Genomic DNA, 22,557 nt, shown 5'->3' with positions numbered 1-22,557 from the left:
CTTCAGTACATATCTATCCTTGGGAGAATGGCCGAGGAGATGCTTTGATGTGGAGAGTACGGCATAGCTGTTATGAATACCAGAATTACTCTTTTATTACAGACTGAGACAAAAGAAATTATTTTGACGTGATAGGCTTAATGACTATTTTGCAGAGTGTTACTATAAGCTCACCTTGACCATCCATCAAGCAAAATAATTACCTAAATAATGTATGTAGTGTGTATAACGTTTATTTCTATTTTTGGTGTGTTATATGTAGTGTGTCAAAGGTAATGTACACTGCTTTTTAGGTCTCGGCCTAGAGACGCGCAAAGCATGTTCTCGGCAGAGAACTATTGTAATCGTTTCAGTCTCCAAACCCGACAAAAGGAGACAAGAGCTGGGCACGCGCCCAGCATTCTCAAATGGAGAGGTGCGACAAGAGCTGGCCATGCGTGGATTCACTCGCGCGCACGCTTACGGCACCAGCCTCCCCGAGAGCTGGGCACGCGCCCAGCATTCTCAATGGGAGAAGTGCGACAAGAGCTGGCCACGCGCGGATTCAGTCACGCTCACGGTGCCAGCGTCCCCGCCGCGTGTCGATCACTGCTCTCTTCCTGGCCGGCATCCAGAAGTTTCGCCACGCAGTGAGGGCACTGAGAGGTAGGTGCTTCTTCAGAATAGGCAGGCCCTTGGTCTTGCGCGTTCTTTGCTATTGTGTCTGCTTTTCATTTTATTACTATACCTCTACTTGTACTTTTTGCTCCTTTGCAACTTGCGCACATGCCCCACCCCTCTCGTAATGTACCGTTCGCTGCCTCCTGTATTCTGTTAGTTCTTCAACTAGTTCTTATTAAAGCGCTCTGACACCTTCGGGTAAAGTTAGCGCTATATAACCTTGCCTTCATAAAGCGGGAGTGATTGGTAAACAGATGCTGCACCTAACAGGAGTACCAACTACCCAGGGGAGAGCCACGGACTAGCGACCGATACGAGGGAGTCATTCCTCCTACTCCTTGTTCCCTTCTCCTTCGCCTCGCATCCCCCACTGCCCCGCCATATCTAGCCACTCCCTGCCCTGTCCATCGTTAAACTTATCTTTTCCAGATATGAATTATCAACTGCAAAACGCCACTCCCATTCTTAGACGCCTCCGAACTTTACTGTTTTCCCCACATGACAACATATATCCTGCGCTAATCTTAAATTATTTAGACGAGGGCTCTAAGGGCCTAGTAGCCAAAACGTTATTTATGCCCGTGTATCTGTTCTTTATGAATGCCACCTACGTCCATGACAAGGGACAAGGGCTGCAAACTGCGTGAGGTGGCGCTTCCAGTGGCCACAATGTATAGCGCTTCATAGCAAATTTCTAAGCACTGTAAATTAAGGCAAATCAATATACTGCGACTTAGACTGTCAGCCTCGAGAAAAGCAAAGAGTGAGTTAGCTATGGGCCAGTTTATTGCCTATGAAAGACCTGTATGCGAGTTACGTTTGGTGCTGTATTTTTAATGCGTTGGTGCATATGTGACGTTAACTTACACTTGCGACTTCAAGGCATACTTTCCGCCACCTTTGGTTAACCACTAAATGTGGGTGGGGAAGAAATTGATGTTATGACAAGAAACCTCAGCATTTTGAGCACGGCATCGAGCAACTGGCTGGCCACGTGCGGATTCAATCGCGCGCACGCTCACGGCGCCAGCATCCCCGCCGCGTGCCGATCACTGCTCTCTTCCTAGCCGGCATCCAGAAGTTTCGCCACGCAGTGAGGGCACTGAGAGGTAGGTGCTTCTTCAGAATTGGCAGGCCCTTGGTCTCGCGCGTTCTTTGCTATTGTGTCTGCCTTTTATTGTATTACTATACCTCTACTTGTATTTTTTGATCCTTTGCAACTTGCGCACATGCCCCACCCCTCTCGTAATGTACCGTTCTCTGCCTCCTGTATTCTGTTCGTTCTTCAACTAGTTCTTATTAAAGCGCTCTGACACCTTCGGGTAAAGTTAGCGCTATATAACCATGCCTTAATAAAGCGGGAGTGATTGGTAAACAGACGCCGCACCTAACAGGAGTACCAACTACCCAGGGGAGAGCCACGGACTAGCGACCGATGCGAGGGAGTCATTCCTCCTACTCCTTGTTTTGTTATTATTATTTTTTTATTTTGACGGAGGGTACATACAAACAAGCATTGGCATAGCCAATAGGTCTCGCCTTTGGGACCTTATAAGTGTTTAGTTATCCAGCGCAATATCCTTGGTGCAACAACATCAACTGTTGCATGGCTAAACACTTATAAGGTCCTAAAGGCGAGACCTATTGGCTATGCCAATGCTTGCTATTCATAGAGTTCACCACTACCACTGGCATGTATTAACTCACAAGATAGCACAGTAAGAGATGGTGTTTGAAGTATGCAGAATCAATAAATACAGCATGTATTTAGTAACACAATGAAACAAGCCGGAGTAATATGTTTTCTGCCAATCTATGGCAGGCTAACCCTCTCATGTTTATAAATGAAGATTACAGAGCAGTGAATACCAAGTATGTATAATCCCCTTTCTATATGTAGCATGCAGAGTACTTGAGGACAATTTAGTGCCAACATAACTGCAGGAGTGGAATCAAGGTGGTAGATCCTTGGTCCTGACGAAAAGCCATGGTGATGGCTTGAAAACATGTCGACCCTTATACATAGCTATCGACTCTTTCTTTCCCAGATTTTAACCATAACGGTTAGAGGCCAGAATAAATAATTTACCTACTAGGCAGGTACTTTTAACGTTAACTTTCCACATAAAGATAACCCCGCCCAAACTCTTATTTTGTCATAATTTTACACCATATACATACATCTATAAGTACTCCCACGTAATCTCTAGGTCGAGCATGCCCTGCTCTGCAGCGGAATGGGATGGACGTGATGATGAAGCATGCCACCAAGGTGCAACCCTGGTGGGTGAAGGTTAGATAAGAAAACAATAGTATTTCTTCACTTTGTGGAGGGTTAGTTCTTAGGAAACAGATTGGCTCCTTTTGTTTTTAGAAATTTTGGATGACCCACAAGTTGTACAGGTATCTTTTTGGAACTCACAGATTTGCTCTTCTCACACAGGTTACACGCCATTTTGATATGACACTGTAAGCTCCAGGCAAAAGAATCTGCACTCTAAGTCAGTTTCCTCCCATGTGTATAATAAAATGTTACTACAGACAAAACAGTAAATCACATTGACTTTCACTAGTAGTGTACACTAATATTATAAGGCCTACCTCTGGTCAATATAAAATACAGCAGACTCCCCTCCAAGCCAGGCTACCTGTGCACAGTTACAGGGCTGCACACAACAGTAGTCTCACACAGCCCTCACACGTTTGCAGACTCTTGCTATGCTGCAGCTGCCTTATCTTGAAAGGCGGACATGGCAGTCAACATGTGCAGTACATTTACTGTGTGATTACAATGGGTGCGACACATGTAGTAAAATTCACAGCACAGTAAAAAGTCTAAAACAGAGTGATCCAAAAAGCAAACAATCCTGGCGCACTGACTGGCAGAACCCAATTGCAACAGGCCTGGTCTCTGACACAAAAGTTAAATCATTGGAGTACCCTGAAGATATCGGAACAAACTGCTAATCGACCCACATGCTCTTGAACTATCGCTCAGATTCACTATAAGTGATCCAACAGTCAGGAAAAAGCTTAAGATCTCCTCTTTCCCACCTGGTGCTCGCCACTCTAAACTGCTTGCCCAGGAAAATCAGCATTGAAGATGTGGACAAATGTATACCTGGAATTATTAGACTTTCCAACACTTTCAAATGATGTAATTCTTCACTGAATTTAGGAAAGTATGGCTATCTTCCAAAGATCTCAGTATAGTGTTTGATAAGCCTAGTTTTGAAAACACCTACCATGCATCTTTAACATGCATCTACAGCAGGTAACACTCACTGCTATCTAATGTGGTCTGCAGGCTAAGCCAGACTCCAATCCTTCTGAGTTTGCCAAATCGAATTAAATAGGTTTGCTAATACTAAAACTTTTAGAATTTTTCCTTTTGAAATTCACCTTATACTTGTGCTGCGCTGACCAGAGATTTTAGTCCTAAATCACAAATTTGTGCAATGGACCTGCAATGTCTTGCCTATTCAAGCTAATACATACCAACACAACCTACTTAGTAGTCACCACAATCTGGGTCATCCCCACTGTTGTATTTCTCCAGAAGAGGTGTCCATGACCATGATAGATTATAGCGAAGATCCAAACGCTTATCCTGCATCATCATTATTTTTCATGGATTTTTCTTACTAATCACACACTTCCAGAATTTGTTCTGTGTTCTACACAGAATACTACAAAATGACCAATAAACCACTGTAAGGAGTAAACTGTGTAATAATAATTATTATTATTTCATTAGCAATGTGGAAAAAGTTCAAATTCTGACACTTAAGCTACTCAGATGTCAGCTTTGACTTGTCTGAGCAGCTTCTTTATATAGGTACTAAAGAAGAACGGGCGCTTTGACACCCCACTGGCAACACCCCTTTGCATCTGTTAAAGTTTCATCAGTGCCCTGTTGGAATTGTATAATATCCTGGCTGCATTGTTGAGATGAAGTTGAACAATGCAGCACAAGAGAACTACAGCTTTCGCTTTTATAGTTCAGATGGTGTCAAAATATTGCAATGCACACTATGCAGGCTGTAATGCTTCACCCAGAGCCATGGAGTGGCTGCACAGTCTCCATGCCTTTACTGAAAAGCAAAGCAGTGAGTGATGAAACTAACAAAGAGGACATTCCATGCCTTGCATACTCTCCAAGCAACAGTTCACTCACACAAGGAGCAGGCAACCCAGACCAATCTGATGTTATCAGGGAAAATGAAAACTTAGGATGGGGGCTAAATATAGGAAAGAACTGGAAGCTTAACCTGAAGGCAAAATTCCGGAAAAGTGAGGCAAGGAAAAGAAAGTTTTTTTTGAGTGGGAACAGAAATGGGCACACAATAGAGAGAGGCGTGAGTTGAAACTGGGAGATGTTTAAGAGATATGCAAAGTAAGCAAAGGAGGTAGCTCTTTAGCTGGGTTAGGGGGTGATAAACATATGTGTTTGAGCATTTGGTACAGTGCATCAACTTTATAAAAGCTAAAATGGCAACACTTAATTCGTCCCTTGTTGTAGCAAATGCAGCTATTTCACAAAAGTATGCTATCTAAGAAAATTAGGAGAAACTAAGATAACTCAACAAATACTGCAGCAACTTTGAAAAAAACAGCAAATCCTTATTTATACATCTCTTGATACAGCAAATGTTGAAAGCTCACTGTCATTTCCTGCTCAAAGCGCCGGAAGATCTGCTCTCGCTGTTGTGAAAGCTTGTTGCTAAGTTGTTGCTGTGCTCTCTGCTCTTCTTTCTGAAGAAGTCGTAGCTCCCGCAGCTCTTGGCGCCTGAAGAGATCACAAAGATGTAAGAAAATTATGATAAGGCCTTCAAAATTATGTTATAAAAAATGGCAAATATTACAAAGCATCTTGCATCTTTATTACAGAAAGAATAGCACTGACCCAAAGGTACCAATAGAAGCATAAGGAGTCTGGCCTCTAACCTTACAAAATTAAAAACAGACATTAATCCACTAAATATACTTTTTCCAAATGCTTTCAAGTAACGTTATTCACATCAGCATAATCTCGGACTCATGGCTGGCTGATTAACCAAGCTGTCTCCAACTGCCATTTGGCAGGAAAGTTCAGCTAAGACTAGTATATTATAACTAGAAAGTGCCATTGATGAAAGCTAAAATAAAGAAACACAAAAAGAAGGTTGACGACAGAAAGAAGCAGATTCTGTGCTTAGAATAGAAGTTTTTGACAGTGGAGTAGCATTTCAGATTAAAAGAAGAGAAAACACAAGAGGAGGAGGAATTAAAAATGGTGTTATAACCTCAAATCTGAAACGGGATAATCACTTGGGGTGTTTGTAGAACATTGATAGCAAATTAAAAGAATCTGACTTCCTAGGGTCTACTTGCCAACGGTGATGAGCTTACACTCATGATGTGCTGTTCCCTTAGAAAGGATTTTCTTGATGCTGATTCCAAGACCTTACTGAAAGTATGGTTATACTGAAATAAAGATTACTTGACTGGCTTATAGGATTCCAATCAAGCTACGAGGGGCTGGACACCAGGGGCTGTGGCTATCATAATTAACATGGGAGAACCTTTGTGGAAAGAGTCGGTGACAAGAGCTGCTGCATCGAAATGAGATCCAACATTCTGAGGTTGAAAGTTACTGACATTCTGAGGTTGAAAGTTACTGATTTTCCCAGATTTGAGACAATCTACTAAGAGAGAGAAAAGGGCTACTCTCTGAAGTCTGAACTGTTGACAAACAAGTTTGAAGCCTCCTTTTGGTACTCTGCCAAACTAAAGGTCGTCTGAAAGGGTAAGACCTATGCTTTTACTGAGCCGCAGATTCCTTGGGACTTCCTGGACAGCAATAAGATTAGGTTGGCCTCCATGAGTCTGGGATTTAAGTGGTTAGAGCTTCGCTGTAATTTACTTATTTCACTTTAAGATCAGGTTAATGTTAAGTGCTATACTGGGCTGAGGATTTCAAAGAAATAACATATGAAAACTTGTTGTGGTATCTGGTTGTTATATTATCTGTGTTCTAGCTCTTCTACTCATCTCCCCTTTTGTTCTTTGCTGCTCTTAAGGCATGTGCGAGTCTTTTTATTACAGTGCTTTTGTTTTATGAAGGTTTTTTGGAAATCATAACTTGATAGCAGTGTTTTTCTCTGGCTTAAGTATGTGTTGTTTTTTGGACTGGCTCAATAAACTGGGTAAAACGGGTAGCAGCTTTCAGGTTTACTGGAGCATGTTTGTAACATGAAGGAAACTGAAGACATGATATTAACTAATACCCCAAATTAAAATGGGAATTGTTCATTCAATACAGTAAGATCATAGGTATGGTCTGCAACAAGTAATGATAATTTTGCTGTGTGAGTAGTTTGTAATAGAAATGCTCTACTTCAGACTGAAACAGCAGGGCAGAAGCGCCATACTGTGGTGAATGACTTGCAATTAAAGTTGCCCTGCTCTTTAAACACAAGAACAAAAGGCATACAGAGTAGGTCAAACACGTCTTTAGCCATAGCAAAAACAATTAATGGAAGTTAGCACACAGTGTCATGTTGTTAGAAAGGAAATCAATAATGTAGGACATATATAAAAAAAATACAATCATTTCAGATCTCTGGTGAGGAACAAAATATATTAACTTGTCTCATTATTTTGTGTGTTACTTACCTAAGATCTCGCATTTCTTCACTTCTTGAATCATTATCTGTCACTATCTTTGAAGTTGTGACACTCACTTCCACTCCATCAACCATAAATCTACGAGTTTTTTTTAAGGTTTTCTTCTGCCTTCTTGTTTCCTAGAATAAACAATTGTTATGTGATTTATTTCTCAAAACATAAATCAATGTATTTTCTACAAAACAAATCAGGCACCGAATATTGGCAATCCCTTGCTAAATGTGAACAGAAAACGTCTACTAAAAACAGTGTGTAAAGTTTTCTTTTACCTAATGAGAAAAGGGGCACTAGCAAATTTATTGCTTTTATAGAACGTTCCACAAAATTACAAATACTAGGAGCTCTAGCGCATCACACATCTTTAGGTTCCTCTGGCGGTAGAACTAGGATACTCTTCAAGGTATCATTCATAATTTACGAAAGAACTGGGGGAGTGCAGGAACCACCTGCACTACTTCCAATGGCACTCCGGGAGGAGATGGATTCTCCTTCAAGAACAGTTATATAAATGTAACCAGAGTAGTAAATGAAGATGCACTGATCATCAGTAATCAATTTCAGGTATATTTATTTGAAAAGTCACGTATTTTAATCATAGCAACTTCATAGAAGAAACATGTATTCAATTTGAGATTCAGAAATATCCAATTGCATAGATAGTGTCCCTATGCATTTCGGGACTATGGCCCTTCATCAGGGGACAGTTCACAATCGTATAGTTCAAGGGAAAGACATATCGCGTGTCTGTCAAACGGGTAACCGTTTGACAGACACGCAATGTGTCTTTCCCTTGAACTATTGTGAACTGTCCCCTGATGAAGGGCCAGAGTCCCGAAATGCATAGGGACACTATCTATGCAATTGGATATTTCTGAATCTCAAATTGAATACATGTTTCTTCTATGAAGTTGCTGTGATTAAAATACGTGACTTTTCACATAAATATACCAGAAATTGATTACTGATGATCAGTGCATCTTCATTTACTACTCTGGTTACATTTATTTAACTGTTCTTGAAGGAGAATCCATCTCCTCCCGGAGTGCCATTGGAAGTAGTGCAGGTGGTTCCTGCACTCCCCCAGTTCTTTCGTAGAAATTTGGAGCCCCCACCGGCCAGGAGGGACTCTTTCCTTGGCACCCTAAGACACGATTACAATCGCATTTAAACTGACCCTTGCTGAACTTTTACAGAAGGCGTGCCGCCATTCCATTTATATTGTTTAATCATTCAAAATGTACACATTTATTTAAACCTCCTAAATTAATTGTTCATTTGTTCACTATGTAATTTTGCCTATTGGCTTAACCATGCCTAGTCTGAAAACCTAGCAAAAGAATCATGCACGGCTGTGGCAGTGTCCATCCATACTGATAAAAAGGTAGAAAACGCACTGCTGCATAGAAAGCTTTTCAGTCACCAATGGAATTCAGTACCAGAGTAGGACTCAAAAGAAGAAGATTTCAAATGTATTAGTTGTTAGTCAGGACCGCTCTAACAAGCTAAAATATTGAAGGAACGTCTCAAGATGCATTGAATACAAGGGGTATTTGATTCCATAGAACACAGTACTCCAAGCTCCCTCGGGGTCCAAACAAAAACCTGGCCCATCCTCCTTGTATGGATACATCTCTTTTTCCCCAGGTGACTTAAAACCATATAGTTTCTGAAATATTTTAATGTTTTATCATATTTTTCCTAAATGTTCCTATCTTTTCTCTGTGCTATTGTTTCAAGACTAAATGCATAAAGTAATTAATTCTTGACTTCGGGTCTTGTCTACAAAAAAATAATCTATACTAAAGTACTGTGACAAAGTAATGATTCTGGTATTTGCACTATGACTTCCTAGTGGCTATTTTATATTATGTTTTACAATTAATGCCATTCTGAGGGCATGCTCTGTCAAGGTCAGAACTGTTTTCAAATTACCACTGGTTACCTTTGGGTTGCCTGAAGATGAAAACCAAAAAGTTATCAAAATCCAAACAGATATAAAAATTAGTGGTACCCTAAATAAAATACAGAAATCTGGAATACAGGACAGTCCCATAACCGACAGGACTTGTATGGATTTTTAAGAAAGCCAGCAACTTGACTTTTAAAGCCAAATGTGAGAAATACCAACCTGAGGAGAGTTTTAATAAAATGTACAGCTAGGAGCTCTACTGGCGATGCACCTTCACCAGATATTTATAGTGTACTCCAACTGCTGTTGCATATAGTTAGCACATTTTTAGAAGCTGATTTGCTCAAGGTGTTTTTCTACACCCTATAAAAGTTATCATTATGTCATTACTTTTATATCCATTTTATATCTGGCCACTTCCGATAACAATTTTACATCCAAGAAATCTTATGTTACTTTGCAGATAGCCAAAATGTTGTATTTTCTGTATTTAGGTCACAACAGAGAACTCACATTTTTTAAAGAATAACCACTAGGTGTCCTTTGTGTACTGGTAAAGCTCAGTGGGCCCACCAATGACTCAATTCCAGGGTCAAAACCCATCAAGTGTACTCGGGTAACTAAAGTGGCATCTGATAGAATTCCATACTGAGAACAGTTTGCATTAGATCATCCCCACCTAGCGCATACACTAACAGTCGCTAGAGGGAAAATGACTCAAATACAAAATCAAACTTGATACTTTAAACTTCACTCTCAGCAGAAAGAAAACCATACTGTGGTCATTTTTTAGATGCAATAGCATAAATATGGAATGATCTTCCATCAGAGCGGAGGAAGACTCAATCCCAAATTACCATTAAAAAGAAATTAAACAACTCATCCTAACAAAATATTTTGGGGCAATATCACTGTTAGAACCCACAAGCACAACCAACATCGATAGCTGAATGGTCAAAGAACCATATCCACCTGGAGAATGGCCACAAGCTCATACTTGTTTGATGGGCAAAAATGGACAACATGCAGAACAAATAGTTAATTATGTTAAATGCCGGTATGCAGTATATTAGCAGGGTGGAAAGTGTATATACAAGGGATGCATGTACATAAGATAGGTAGAAGAAAGAAACACAAATCATATATGTACAAAACGATGCAAATGTGCCATATGGTGTCTTGCCTAAAACTGTGGTGTCCCACCACATGATTGATTCATCGTTTGTAATGGACACTTTCTACAGGATTGGTATTCACCTCAGCCCAAAAAAATAAATAACTGTTGGCTCACTGATGGGGAAACTACTTAATGATGCTCAATTTGTTGAAAATATGAAAGTATACAGGATTCAGCTTGCGGAACCAAACTAAGTATAAATGAATTAATTTTTTTTGCAGGTGGTAACTGGTTGCTTTATGAAACCAGCGACAGGTCAGGTCAAAGTAAAATAGGTAATGAACTAAAAAGTTAATGTGGCATTAAAGGAAAAAGAAACTCATTAATCTATTGGGAATCAATCAGAGATTATGTAAAATTGCCAGATTATGTAAAGTAACTCTGAGAAAAGATCAACAGTGTTGACAAAAATGTTATAAGAATACTAATAAAACCTTGATACATAGTGCTATTGACAAGGACAAAACATATTGGCAAAGGATTCTTAGAGTAACATTTGAAAGAAAATAGAATGCACGAGTAGCAATAAAAATACAATATAACAATACTTCAATAATACTTGATTGCTTGAATTTTAACTTCTTAATGAGGACGCTACATAAATAGCAGTAAGAGTGGCAACAATGGGCCTTGCGAAGTACAAGATAACTTGAATAGATGGGAACCCCCCCCTGAGTTGAAGACGTTTAATGATGAACTAGCACTCAGGCTAATCGTTAAGTTTTTATGTGAAAAAAAGAACAAGAAAATGTTTGGGTTCTAATGGCCAATATATTTCATGACTGCTGATTTGATACATAAATGCAATCAGAAGACATTTGTACCAAGGAGAGATTCATTTTGTGAGAATAATATTGTATTGCGAACCAGGATATACCATTGACTAGGATTATTGTGAAAAACGTCCTAGACCAAGTGCACTGCCCTTTTCTTAACCCTTTTTTATAAAGTTTCCGTTTTCATCCCAAGAGTTACAACATGTTGCAATCATACATGATACTCCAGCACATCAATGTCGCAATGCAACCTACATACATCCTAAAAGAAAGGATTGGTGTAGCACATAAATGCAATTATCCGCCCCCCCCCCCCCCCCCCACGGCAACCTTCGTCTGCGCCCATCCACTGTCTACTCCTGGTTTCACGCGCACATTCAAGACCCATTAAATATACATCACGGTGCAAAGTCTGAATGAAGTAGAAATACATATTAGCTGGATCTGGAAGGGGGGCTGGGCGGCCAAAATGCCTTTAGTGCCAAATGACCGGGACAGGCGATGGAGCCTGGGCATTAAATGCTTCCAGAATACTGTTCCAGTCCAAAGAGAGAATCTTTTTGCGCAATCCCCGGGCTTCCTCCTGGCGGATAGCAGCGGTCTCTGCACCCCCTCCATCTCACCACCTCCCCATGCCAACTGTAAACCTGTGGGGGTGTGGTCGATTTCCACCTCATCGTGATAGAGTTTAGCCAGGAGTAAGGTTAAATCTATAAGGCGGAGCTGCACTTTCTGTGCCTTGGGGCGACGTATCAAGCCTAAAAGAAACTGTGGGGGTGCTCGGGACTGGAATCCCGACCGCAGATTCAAGTAAAGTAAGTACGTCTGACCAATAAGATGCAAGCACAGGGCACTGCCAAAACGTATGCAACAGGTCGGCGTCATCAAATTTACATCTGGGGCAACAGTGTTGTGTGGTCGGGAATATGCGTTGTAACGGAATGGGGTAAGATACGCCCTATGCAGGATCATATATTGAATGAATTTGAATTTGGCGTTACGCAGGATTTTTTGGGGGTATGCCAGAGTCATGTTCCTGTCCCCATCAGACAGGTCTGCGCCAAGATCCGTAGACCATTTATTGCACAAGTTTGGCAGTGGGATTCTAGTGTGGGTAGTAATCCCTTTGTAGAGCCACTTGGTGAGATGACGGCCCTCGCCCATTAAGTCATAAAGACCAATTCGTGTCTAGGAGGTTCCTCTCTGTGGGGGGGGCAATGTTTCTTTACATATTGCAGGACTGCAGCATGTGTTAAATAGAACGCATCAGTGACTCCCTGTCGCCTGACAAAGTTACCATGATCCATAAGTGCACCGTCATCAAATAAAGCACCCACTGTGGTCACACCTCTCTCCGCCCAAGGCAGCAGCCGTCTTCTGGTAAGGACCCGGAGGCCCGTGGGGGTGGGGAATGCTAATAAGTTGTGTGGTGTCAGAATAAGGAAGACAGCTACTCGTGTAGTGTATAGTTTTCCTCCAGCACATGAGCGCCTTGCGCAGGAATGTCAGGCGGCAATCGGGATCTTGGCCAGCGGGAGGAGCAGGGTATGTAGTCGTCTTCGTCAGTGGATGTGTAATCAATTTCATGTAAGTTGCACCCTGCCAACTAATGCGAGAGCCATTGTAGCTGGCTCGCGTAACAATATGCGCGGAAATCCCTGGCGCCTAGTCCCCCCCCCTCCATGCCCCCCCCCCCGCCCCCCTTATCAGTGTCCAGCAGTAGCTTGGTTAGCCCCACCGTACGGAGTCTGTTACCCCAGATCAAAGCGGAGAGTGTGGTAATCAGGGATTGGAGAAGCGGGGTTGGGATCACAACCGGCAGGTTAGTAAAGAAGTATAGTAGCCGTGGTAGGACCACCCTTTTTTAAATCGCCACTCGGCCCATCACAGAGTGGTAGAGAGGACCAAAAGGTGACCTGCGACCTAAGGGATCTCATAGCTTTACCCAGGTTACCCTCCACTAGGTCCGACGCAGTGCAGTAAATCTGAATACCAAGATATTTGAACGTGCGGTAAACCTGAATGCCAAGATATTTGAACGTGTGTGCAGCGACAGCCAATGAGTGGGAGCCAAACTGGATCGCCTCTGGACGTTCCCTCTGGTGAAAAAAAAAGGCATAGGACTTACCCTCATTTATACTAAGGCCCGAAAGCCGCTCAAAAGCAGCGAAGATGTTTGGGATGGGTGCGAGAGAGGCTAGATCATCGGCATACAGAATAATATCGTCCGCATATGCGGAGATTGCGTGTGTCGGCAGTCCCAAATGTTTTCCTATCTGAGCCGCTGACATCCGTACATTAAGAGCCAGCGGCTCCAGGGCCAGCAAAAATAACAGTGGGGACAGAGGGCAACCCTGTCGGGTGCCTTTACCAATTAGATATTCCCGGGAGGTGTGGCGCCCCGTGCGGGCCCTTGCAGTGGGGTCCGTATACAGGAGCATAACCCCTTCGAGGCTGATGACGAGCTGGGCTCGTCATGGTGTAGCCTCCTCAAACACTGATGACGAGCCCAGCTCGTCATGAACAATGGGAAATGGGAAGATCCAGCACAGGAGAAAAATAACCACAGCAGCAATGTGGTTAACCCCAATTCAGGTAATCTAGAGGGATGCCGTATCTCTCAAGCACTCTGAACATGTAGTCCCACCTGAGCGTGTCGAATGCCCGCATCAGATCCAAGATGACGCACCCTGTATTGCATCGTGCTGGGGGAGTAGCCATCATGACCTGGTATAATCTCCTAATATTAAGAGAGGTACTCCGTGCCGGCACAAACCCGCATTGGTCTGGGTGTATTAACTTCTGTAAATAGGGGAGTAGGCGGCCAGAAAGGATCTTACTCAGTATTTTATATTCAGTTGTGAGTAGGGATAAAGGTCTGTAACCCGACAGGTCTGTCGCCGAGTGACCCGGTTTAGGGAGGGACACTACCAGTGCCTGTCTAGTGGAGGGGGGCAATGATCAAGTAGCCAGTGCAGTGTTATACAGCCGCTCTAACTGCGGCATCAGAGAGTCCGAGAATGTTGCAAAAAACTCGGCTGGGAGGCCGTCCAGGCCAGGGGCCTTGTTCCGGGGTAAACCCCGGATGGGTGCTTTAATTTCGGTCCGTGTGACAGGACCAGATAGAGCGTCCTGCTCTGCTTTGACCAGTTGAGGAAACAGTACATCAATAAAGAAGGCGTCCAGAGCCTCCTCCACTAGCAGGGGGGGGGGGCGGGGGGGGGGGTGCCTGATACAAAGCCTAATAATAGTCACAGAACGCTGTGTTTAGCTCCTGTAGAGTGTCTACGGTGTCCCCATATCAAGTGGTTATCTTGTGAATGTGGGTGTGTGGAGGGTCATCCCGGAGTATGTGTGCTAGCAGCGGGCCGGCCTGGTCGGCGTTGGATGTTTAGCATGTGTGCAGGCGGTGTAATCAATGTGCCTGAGTGTTTCAAGTAATTCGGTGTGTTTTATTCTGGCGTCCTGCAAGAGTGTTCCCTCAGTGGGATCATTCGCTGCGTCTTGTTCTCGGCTATTCAGGGATTTTTCGACTTCTTTCAAGTTGGTATGTATTTCTTGGCGTGCCCCTGCTGTGGTGCTAATGGCTATTTCTCTGATCACAGACTTGAATGCATCCCACTCTATTTGCGGTGTGGATGCAGTTCCTGTGTTCTTTGCAAAGTAATAATAAATGCCAACAGCCAGAGCCTCCCGAAGACAGAATCCTCAAGCATTGAGGGCCATAGTTTCCAAGTAGGGACAGGGGTGGGGATTCTGCCCCAGGTGAGAGAGATCTCCAAAGCGTTATGGTCAGAAAGTGTCTTGCCCAAATATGTTGCATGCGTTACCCGAGTCGTAATGTGGTTGGTGCAAAGGATCCTGTCAATTCGGGTATGTAGTTGGTGAGGGTGTGAGAATAAAACATAATCACTGCTGACTGGGTGTTTACGTGCCAGACATCCCCCAGGCCCCACCCCTCAGCCCAGCGGCACAGTGCCTCCGCTTGTCGGACAGTGGTGGCTCCGCCTAGAGGGGGGTGCGATCTATCGATCGTGTTATAGTCCCCCCCCTGGTACCCATGGGCATGTAGCCCAGGGCGCCAGGAAAGGGTTGAGGCTTAAGAGGTAGTGATCCTGTTGGAAGTTGGGTGTGTATATGCTACCTAGGTCTATCTGAGTGCCCTCTAGTGTACCCTTTACAAGGATGTACCTGCCCAATGGATCCACCCGTTGCACCTGTGCTTTGAAGGGGACCCCGCTCCTAACCCATATGGACACACCCCTGGCAAAGGCAGAGTATGACGAAGAGAAAACCTGTTCCCTCCATTTTTTGCGGAGTTTAGCCGCCTCCGCATCAGTCAAGTGGGATTCTTGGAGGAATACTATGCGTGCGCGCTGCCTAATTAATTGTGCATGAACTCTAAGCCGTTTGGGGACCACCCAAGACACCGCACATTCCAGGTAATCACATTATAGCTGTCCTGCATCCGTATCTGTGATGTACCAAGGGGAAACATATGTGTAACGTTGTGGGAGTAGCGATGTTCCGGGTAGCGCAAGTGGTGGGCCAGATCCTAAACATTACTTAACTAACTTCTACAATACTCTGCCCAGCTATTCGAACTAGGCTTGCCCAAACCATACTCACAACAGTGCTAACTTGTAACAGTGTGCGAGTTGCTTTCGCTGAAAGGGGGTGCATGTCTATAGACTGCCCAGCCAGGTTAAAACATCTCGATCTCCATGCAGCCCGGGCCGTTTTGAACATCATATTTCGCAGTTCGTACCCAGAGGCGTAGCCCATAGCATAGCGCTAAATACTATTTGACAGACAGTGAGGTGAGAATAATTCTCGTCTAGTCCCAGCATTAATCTCTACTAAGCATCAATCCAAGAACCCATCAGCAGTTTGGGGTGTAAAGTTACTGAACAAGTTAAGACTGGATTCGGAGTCTGATCGATTCAAGACGTCTTCAGAAGAGTCTGAGAGAATTGGATGGGTTTCATCTCTGAACCTGGTGGCCGCCTCCAACGCCACCGCCCGATCCCGTAGGGCCTGCGCTGGTGTGGGAATCCTGAATTTTGCTGCGAGCACCTGCCGGAGGCATTTTGATTTGCGGACTCGTCTCGGCTTCGGGGAGGCAGCGGCCATTTGTGAAGAGGGGCCGGACCCGCCGGTGGGAACATAATTTCGATCCATTCTTCCACTTATTCGGGGGACTCAAAGCACTGTGTCTTCTGGTCGTGAATTCCCCCGGGGCGATCACAGCTTTCAGCTAGGGGGTGGTAATGGTGGAGCACCAGTGCCACGCCCCATCCAGCATTGCAGGATCCAGGCCACGGTGCCCGTAGGAGAGCCGACCCCCCTCCCCTCCCCTGTTGTCATCGGCCAGCAGGGATTGGGATTGGGGAGGGAGGGGAGGGGGAGGGCGGGGAAGAGTCCAGTGCCGGTATCTCAGTCTCATTGTCCCCGGTGCGGCAGGGTCACAGGCGCGCAGTGTCCTCAGCTGTGGCAGCACACTGCTAATTCCGGCACCGGGGCTCCAGTGACTGCCAGGTGCGGTGGTGCCGCTAACTATTCAGATTCAGAAAAGGGGGTGGTGATGAACAGAGTGTCTGAATTAAGCAGACCACTCTTACCCAGTCCAAAGATCAGGGCTTGATCCATCACCGTTATTTATCTCACTGCACCATCCCAGCTCAGAACCTGGCTATATGCAAATCAGTCTGTCCCTGGCCCAGTGCATCATGGGAACAGGGCAGACTAAACTACCAAGCCAATTCTTCACCAGAAAGGAGACAAGCTACCGGGGACCGGTTTCTGGCATTTCAGCCTTCTTCGGCCCGGCTTGCTTGAATCCTGATAGTGCAGTGAGAAAGGGACTCATGTCGGAGTATACCCTGCCACACCTATAGTGGCCAAAAACGATTCAGAAAAGGGGGTGGTGATGAACAGAGTGTCTGAATTAAGCAGACCACTCTTACCCAGTCCAAAGATCAGGGCTTGATCCATCACCGTTATTTATCTCACTGCACCATCCCAGCTCAGAACCTGGCTATATGCAAATCAGTCTGTCCCTGGCCCAGTGCATCATGGGAACAGGGCAGACTAAACTACCAAGCCAATTCTTCACCAGAAAGGAGACAAGCTACCGGGGACCTAACTAACTATTCAGGTCCTCAGCGGCTTTCTCTCCGCCACGGGTCAGCAGGGCCTCACGCGCTCAGAGTCTCAATAGTGGGCTGACCAGGCCTGAGCACCGCACCATACATTCCTGTGCAGCTCCCCCTCTCCCAGTGATTCTCTGTGGTAATCTAGCACGGACTGCCTCACTGCTTCCGGCTCCAGTCCCCCACCACAGCACTGGTGTCTCCCCAGGTTACCTCCAAGAGCAGGTCGCCGACTTTGCGGCACAAGCCCAGCAGCCAGGCCCACTCTGATGACCGCGAGAGGTCAGCAGGACTCAGCAGCAGACCACCAGGTGAGTGCCCCCCAGCTGGTGACAGCACCCTCCATAGGAGGTGTCTTGTCTGTTAAGGGTCGATACTGCCAGGATTAGGAAGGATTTAGTAGGTCCGGGCGCGGAGCTCGCCAACTGTGCCGCCGCCATGCTCGGCAGCTAGCCACGCCCTCTTCTTTGGCAACTGTTTAATATCACACAAAGATATTTCAAGCTATAAAAAGCAATGTTATCGAGAATTAGTTTTAGGTCAGGTGCGACATGGAGAATTGTCAGACAGGCCAACAGCAATCAGTCGAGACGCTAGGCATGAATGCTATGCGTCTGCTCTTTTGTTTTTATTAGGGAATTAATACTATGGTATAAACCATACACTTTGGAGAACAAGAGGAAATTAGGACCTTTGTCAGCAAACTATAGAATACAATTTAAACATGATAAAAAAAACAGAAATGCACTATAACCCAAAGAAATATTAGGGCAAGTGTGAGCATTCATCTGAATGCTTCCTACACTTATAGTAGCTGGATGCCTATTAGCAACTGTGGTGCTTCAAATGTAACTCAGTCTCCCAGCCTACTGAAAGCTCTGCGTATTGCAAAATATGGAACAAGTAAATAGCGAGCAATTGAGTAAAGTTTATGGGAAAAATCAAGAAAGATCTTCAGTGGCGGCATAAGGAGTATTTTTCTTTTCTTTTGTAAATGCTATTGTCAAAGACAATGCTTTTAAAACACTACTTTTGCCATTTAAAATTTTATTATTTTCATTGATACTAGCCTACTCAGAAAATGCAAACTAATAACATTTTATAAGGTCTGATAAAATAGCATTCTTGATGTAGAAAACCCTAATGACATCTAAAGGAAAAAAGATAGCTTTACCCAAAAGAACCATGACAAGGCTTCTACTTTTACACTTCTGGGTTCTCTCCTTCTATTAAGTTTCCTAGGATGATGAACTTCTTAAATTGCTTCAGACTGAAACATTATTGAAGTCCTTAGGTGCTGAAAAATGCCCCTTTTGACATTGTCACCCCCACATTTTGCCTGGTATTTTATGCAATTTGGACAGGAAGTGCACTTGGTTTGGGTTCAACCTACTGGCAGAGGTCTGCACCACAAGGCTCTTTGGCGTAGGATGCTGTGTAAGGAAGGCAGGGTCGCCTGGGGCAGGTCTGTGGCATCTCACCAATTTCCTATTTACCGGTGGGAAATATCTTGGTTTGGCCCAAGTGCCTATCAGCATGTCAATCAGACCTTCAATGAATGGAAGAAGTTGTTCTCTGGAGGTCTGCTCAGGCTGTAGCTCATCGGTTACTATGGTGGCCTTGACCTGAATAGGTGGTAGCTGGAAATCAAGAACTAAACTTTGGCTTCACGCTGGATGACTACAGTGAAAGAGGCTGATTTTTCTGTTAAGGAGCCCAGAGGAGGTGGGGCTTTGGGCTGGGTGGGGGTAACTCAACCAAATGTCAAGAGAGATGTCCTGATCTCTGGCCTCTTGTAGGTCCATAAGCTCCAATGCCATTACCCAGGTCATAATGGCTATGTTCTGAATCACATCTGAAAAAGACTGTGGAGTGGTTGATGGTAACTTGTAGGTAGTGGTAGGGTTTTGTCTGAATCAGATTGAGTTTGGATCAGCTCTGCTGGAACATTTACAGGATGAGACTTCTGCTGAGGTCATGGCAGATTTAACTCGAAGTTCGACAAAACATGCAATGAAATGAAGCCATCATTGCGAAAAATTAAAATGTAACAGAAACACTTCTATTAGATGTCATTCTTGTGTCGTTAGCTACAGATTGGTAAGGTCATAGAGAATCAGCCTCACTCTGATGATTTGCTTTCTTTTAATATACAGATCTGGCATAAAGTACTAGTATAAAGAAACAAGCATTGGAAATGCAATAGGTCTCGCAGTAGTAAAGTTTGAGCTATAGGTGTTATTTATTTTTTGTTTTTTATTTGTGTTGTTTTTTCTAAATAGCTAAATTAATAGCTTTCTTCTTTACAAAGCCAATAGTTATAATTTTTGTAAATGTGACACCTCTAGCATTTGTAAAGCAACATGTTTTGTATTAACGGGACTTATATGTGACTTCTATGTATTGATATTAAAAAAATCAATGGCTTTAAAAAACAATTAATAATTAATACGTAAATAAAATGGATTTTATTTTATATTGCCAATAGCTTAAAGTTTATTAAATATATTTAGTGAAGATGCTGTGGTTGCGCTGAGTGAGGGTGAGTGAGGGTGGGTGAGGGTGAGTGAGGGGTTGAGGGTGAGTGAGGGTGAGGGGTTGAGGGTGAGTGAGGGTGGGTGAGGGGTTGAGGGTGAGTGAGGGTGAGTGAGGGTGAGTGAGGGTGAGTGAGGGTGAGTGAGGGTGAGTGAGTGAGGGTGAGTGAGTGAGGGTGAGTGAGTGAGGGTGAGTGAGTGAGGGTGAGAGAGGGTGAGAGAGGGTGAGTGAGGGTGAGTGAGGGTGAGGGTGAGTGAGGGTGAGGGTGAGTGAGGGTGAGGGGTTGAGGGTGAGTGAGGGTGAGGGGTTGAGGGTGGGTGAGGGGTTGAGGGTGAGTGAGGGTGAGGGGTTGAGGGTGAGGGGTTGAGGGTGAGTGAGGGTGAGTGAGGGTGAGGGTGAGTGAGGGTGAGGGGTTGAGGGTGAGTGAGGGTGAGTGAGGGTGAGGGGTTGAGGGTAGGTGAGGGTGAGTGAGGGTGAGTAAGGGTGAGTGAGGGTGAGTGAGGGTGAGTGAGGGTGAGGGTGGGTGAGGGTGGGTGAGGATGAGTGAGGGTGAGTGAGGGTGAGTGAGGGTGAGGGTGAGTGAGGGTGGGTGAGGGTGGGTGAGGGTGGGTGAGGGTGGGTGAGGGTGAGTGAGGGTGGTGAGGGTGGGTGAGGGTGAGGGTGGGTGAGGGTGGGTGAGGGTGGGTGAGGGTGAGTGAGGGTGAGTGAGGGTGAGTGAGGGTGAGTGAGGGTGAGTGAGGGTGAGGGGTTGAGGGTGGGTGAGGGGTTGAGGGTGGGTGAGGGGTTGAGGGTGGGTGAGGGGTTGAGGGTGGGTGAGGGGTTGAGGGTGAGGGTGAGTGAGGGTGAGTGAGGGTGGGTGAGGGTGAGTGAGGGTGAGGGTGAGTGAGGGTGAGTGAGGGTGAGTGAGGGTGAGTGAGGGTGAGTGAGGGTGAGTGAGGGTGAGGGAGGGTGAGGGAGGGTGAGGGAGGGTGAGGGTGAGTGAGGGTGAGTGAGGGTGAGGGTGAGTGTGAGTGAGGGTGAGTGAGAGTGAGGGTGAGTGTGAGTGAGGGTGAGGGTGAGTGAGGGTGAGTGAGGGTGAGTGAGGGTGAGTGAGGGTGAGTGAGGGTGTGAGTGAGTGTGAGTGAGGGTGAGTGTGAGTGAGGGTGAGTGAGGGTGAGGGGTTGAGGGTGAGGGGTTGAGGGTGAGGGGTTGAGGGTGAGTGAGGGTGAGTGAGGGTGATGGTGAGTGAGGGTGAGGGGTTGAGGGTGAGTGAGGGTGAGGGTGAGGGGTTGAGGGTGGGTGAGGGTGAGTGAGGGTGAGGGGGTGAGGGGTTGAGGGTGAGTGAGGATGAGTGAGAGTGAGGGGTTGAGGGTGAGTGAGGATGAGTGAGAGTGAGGGGTTGAGGGTGAGGGGTTGAGGGTGAGTGAGGGTGAGGGTGAGGGGTTGAGGGTGAGTGAGGGTGAGGGGTTGAGGGTGAGTGAGGGTGAGGGGTTGAGGGTGAGTGAGGGTGAGGGTGAGGGGTTGAGGGTGGGTGAGGGTGAGTGAGGGTGAGGGGTTGAGGGTGAGTGAGGATGAGTGAGAGTGAGGGGTTGAGGGTGAGTGAGGATGAGTGAGAGTGAGGGGTTGAGGGTGAGGGGTTGAGGGTGGGTGAGGGTGAGGGGTTGAGGGTGAGTGAGGGTGAGGGTGAGGGGTTGAGGGTGAGGGGTTGAGGGTGAGTGAGGGTGAGGGGTTGAGGGTGAGTGAGGGTGAGGGTGAGGGGTTGAGGGTGAGGGGTTGAGGGTGAGTGATGTTGAGGGTGAGTGAGGGTGAGGGTGAGTGAGGGTGAGGGTGGGTGAGGGTGAGTGAGGGTGAGTGAGGGTGAGTGAGGGTGAGGGAGGGTGAGGGAGGGTGAGGGTGAGTGAGGGTGAGTGAGGGTGAGTGAGGGTGAGTGAGGGTGGGTGAGGGTGGGTGAGTGAGGGTGAGTGAGGGTGAGGGGTTGAGGGTGAGTGAGGGTGAGGGGTTGAGGGTGAGTGAGGGTGAGGGGTTGAGGGTGAGTGAGGATGAGTGAGAGTGAGGGTGAGTGAGGGTTTGAGGGTGAGGGGTTGAGGGTGAGTGAGGGTGAGGGTGAGGGGTTGAGGGTGAGTGAGGGTGAGGGCATTCACATGTACTGCACGTGGGTGTCCTTCCTTTCCTGGAAATGCTAACTTTACTGTCTTAAAAGAAAGTGAAAGCAAAGCAGACTAAAGATCGAACAGAGATCGTCGGGGACTTTCCACTTCGACGCAAGTGTGGCTTTGTTCAGCTGTTAGGCAGAGGGTGTTTGTGGAGTGTGGGCGGGGCTACCTGTATTTGATGGGTGACATCACCTTTCGTAGGAGTTTGGAGCTTAACATTGGCCACAGGCTAAGCCAATAGGCCCTAGAGCCCAAGTCTTCAAACTTTTTAAGCCCCCGCGTCAATACATTTCATTAGGGCTCCCAGGCGAGCGTGGGAAAGGAGAGGAGGGGAGAGCAGCAGAAGAAGCCGAATGAGAGAGATCGAATGAGGAGAGGAGAGAGGCGGGGCAGGAGCCCGCTTGTTAATAAATAATCCCCGGAGATGGTGATATTTCCCGGGATTGTGACAGAACATTTCTCGCTGCACCAACACAAACAGAGGCAGCGAGAGACATGTCACCGGGGGAAGGGGCGGGTGTCTGCGCGCTGCTCCGGGGACAGCGGG

The 22,557-nt window shown here is 45.8% G+C and overlaps 1 protein-coding gene across 2 annotated transcripts in view; it reads right to left on the bottom strand.

Moving 5' to 3' along the window:
- Window positions 1–22,557, bottom strand: part of SLK (STE20 like kinase) — a 377,115-nt gene that overhangs the window by 166,776 nt on the left and 187,782 nt on the right. For both annotated transcript variants that reach the window (XM_086922732.1, XM_086922733.1), the window contains exons 10-11: window positions 7,318–7,448; window positions 5,326–5,449 (exon numbers count right to left, since the gene is read on the bottom strand). In XM_086922732.1, coding sequence (XP_086778858.1) covers window positions 5,326–5,449; window positions 7,318–7,448 — 255 coding nt within the window. The remainder of the gene's footprint in view (window positions 1–5,325; window positions 5,450–7,317; window positions 7,449–22,557) is intronic.

The sequence above is a fragment of the Lissotriton vulgaris genome, chromosome 5 (genome assembly GCF_964263255.1).
Source record: "Lissotriton vulgaris chromosome 5, aLisVul1.2, whole genome shotgun sequence".
NCBI lineage: Eukaryota > Metazoa > Chordata > Amphibia > Caudata > Salamandridae > Lissotriton > Lissotriton vulgaris.
This window is presented reverse-complemented; position numbering and strand designations above follow the sequence as displayed.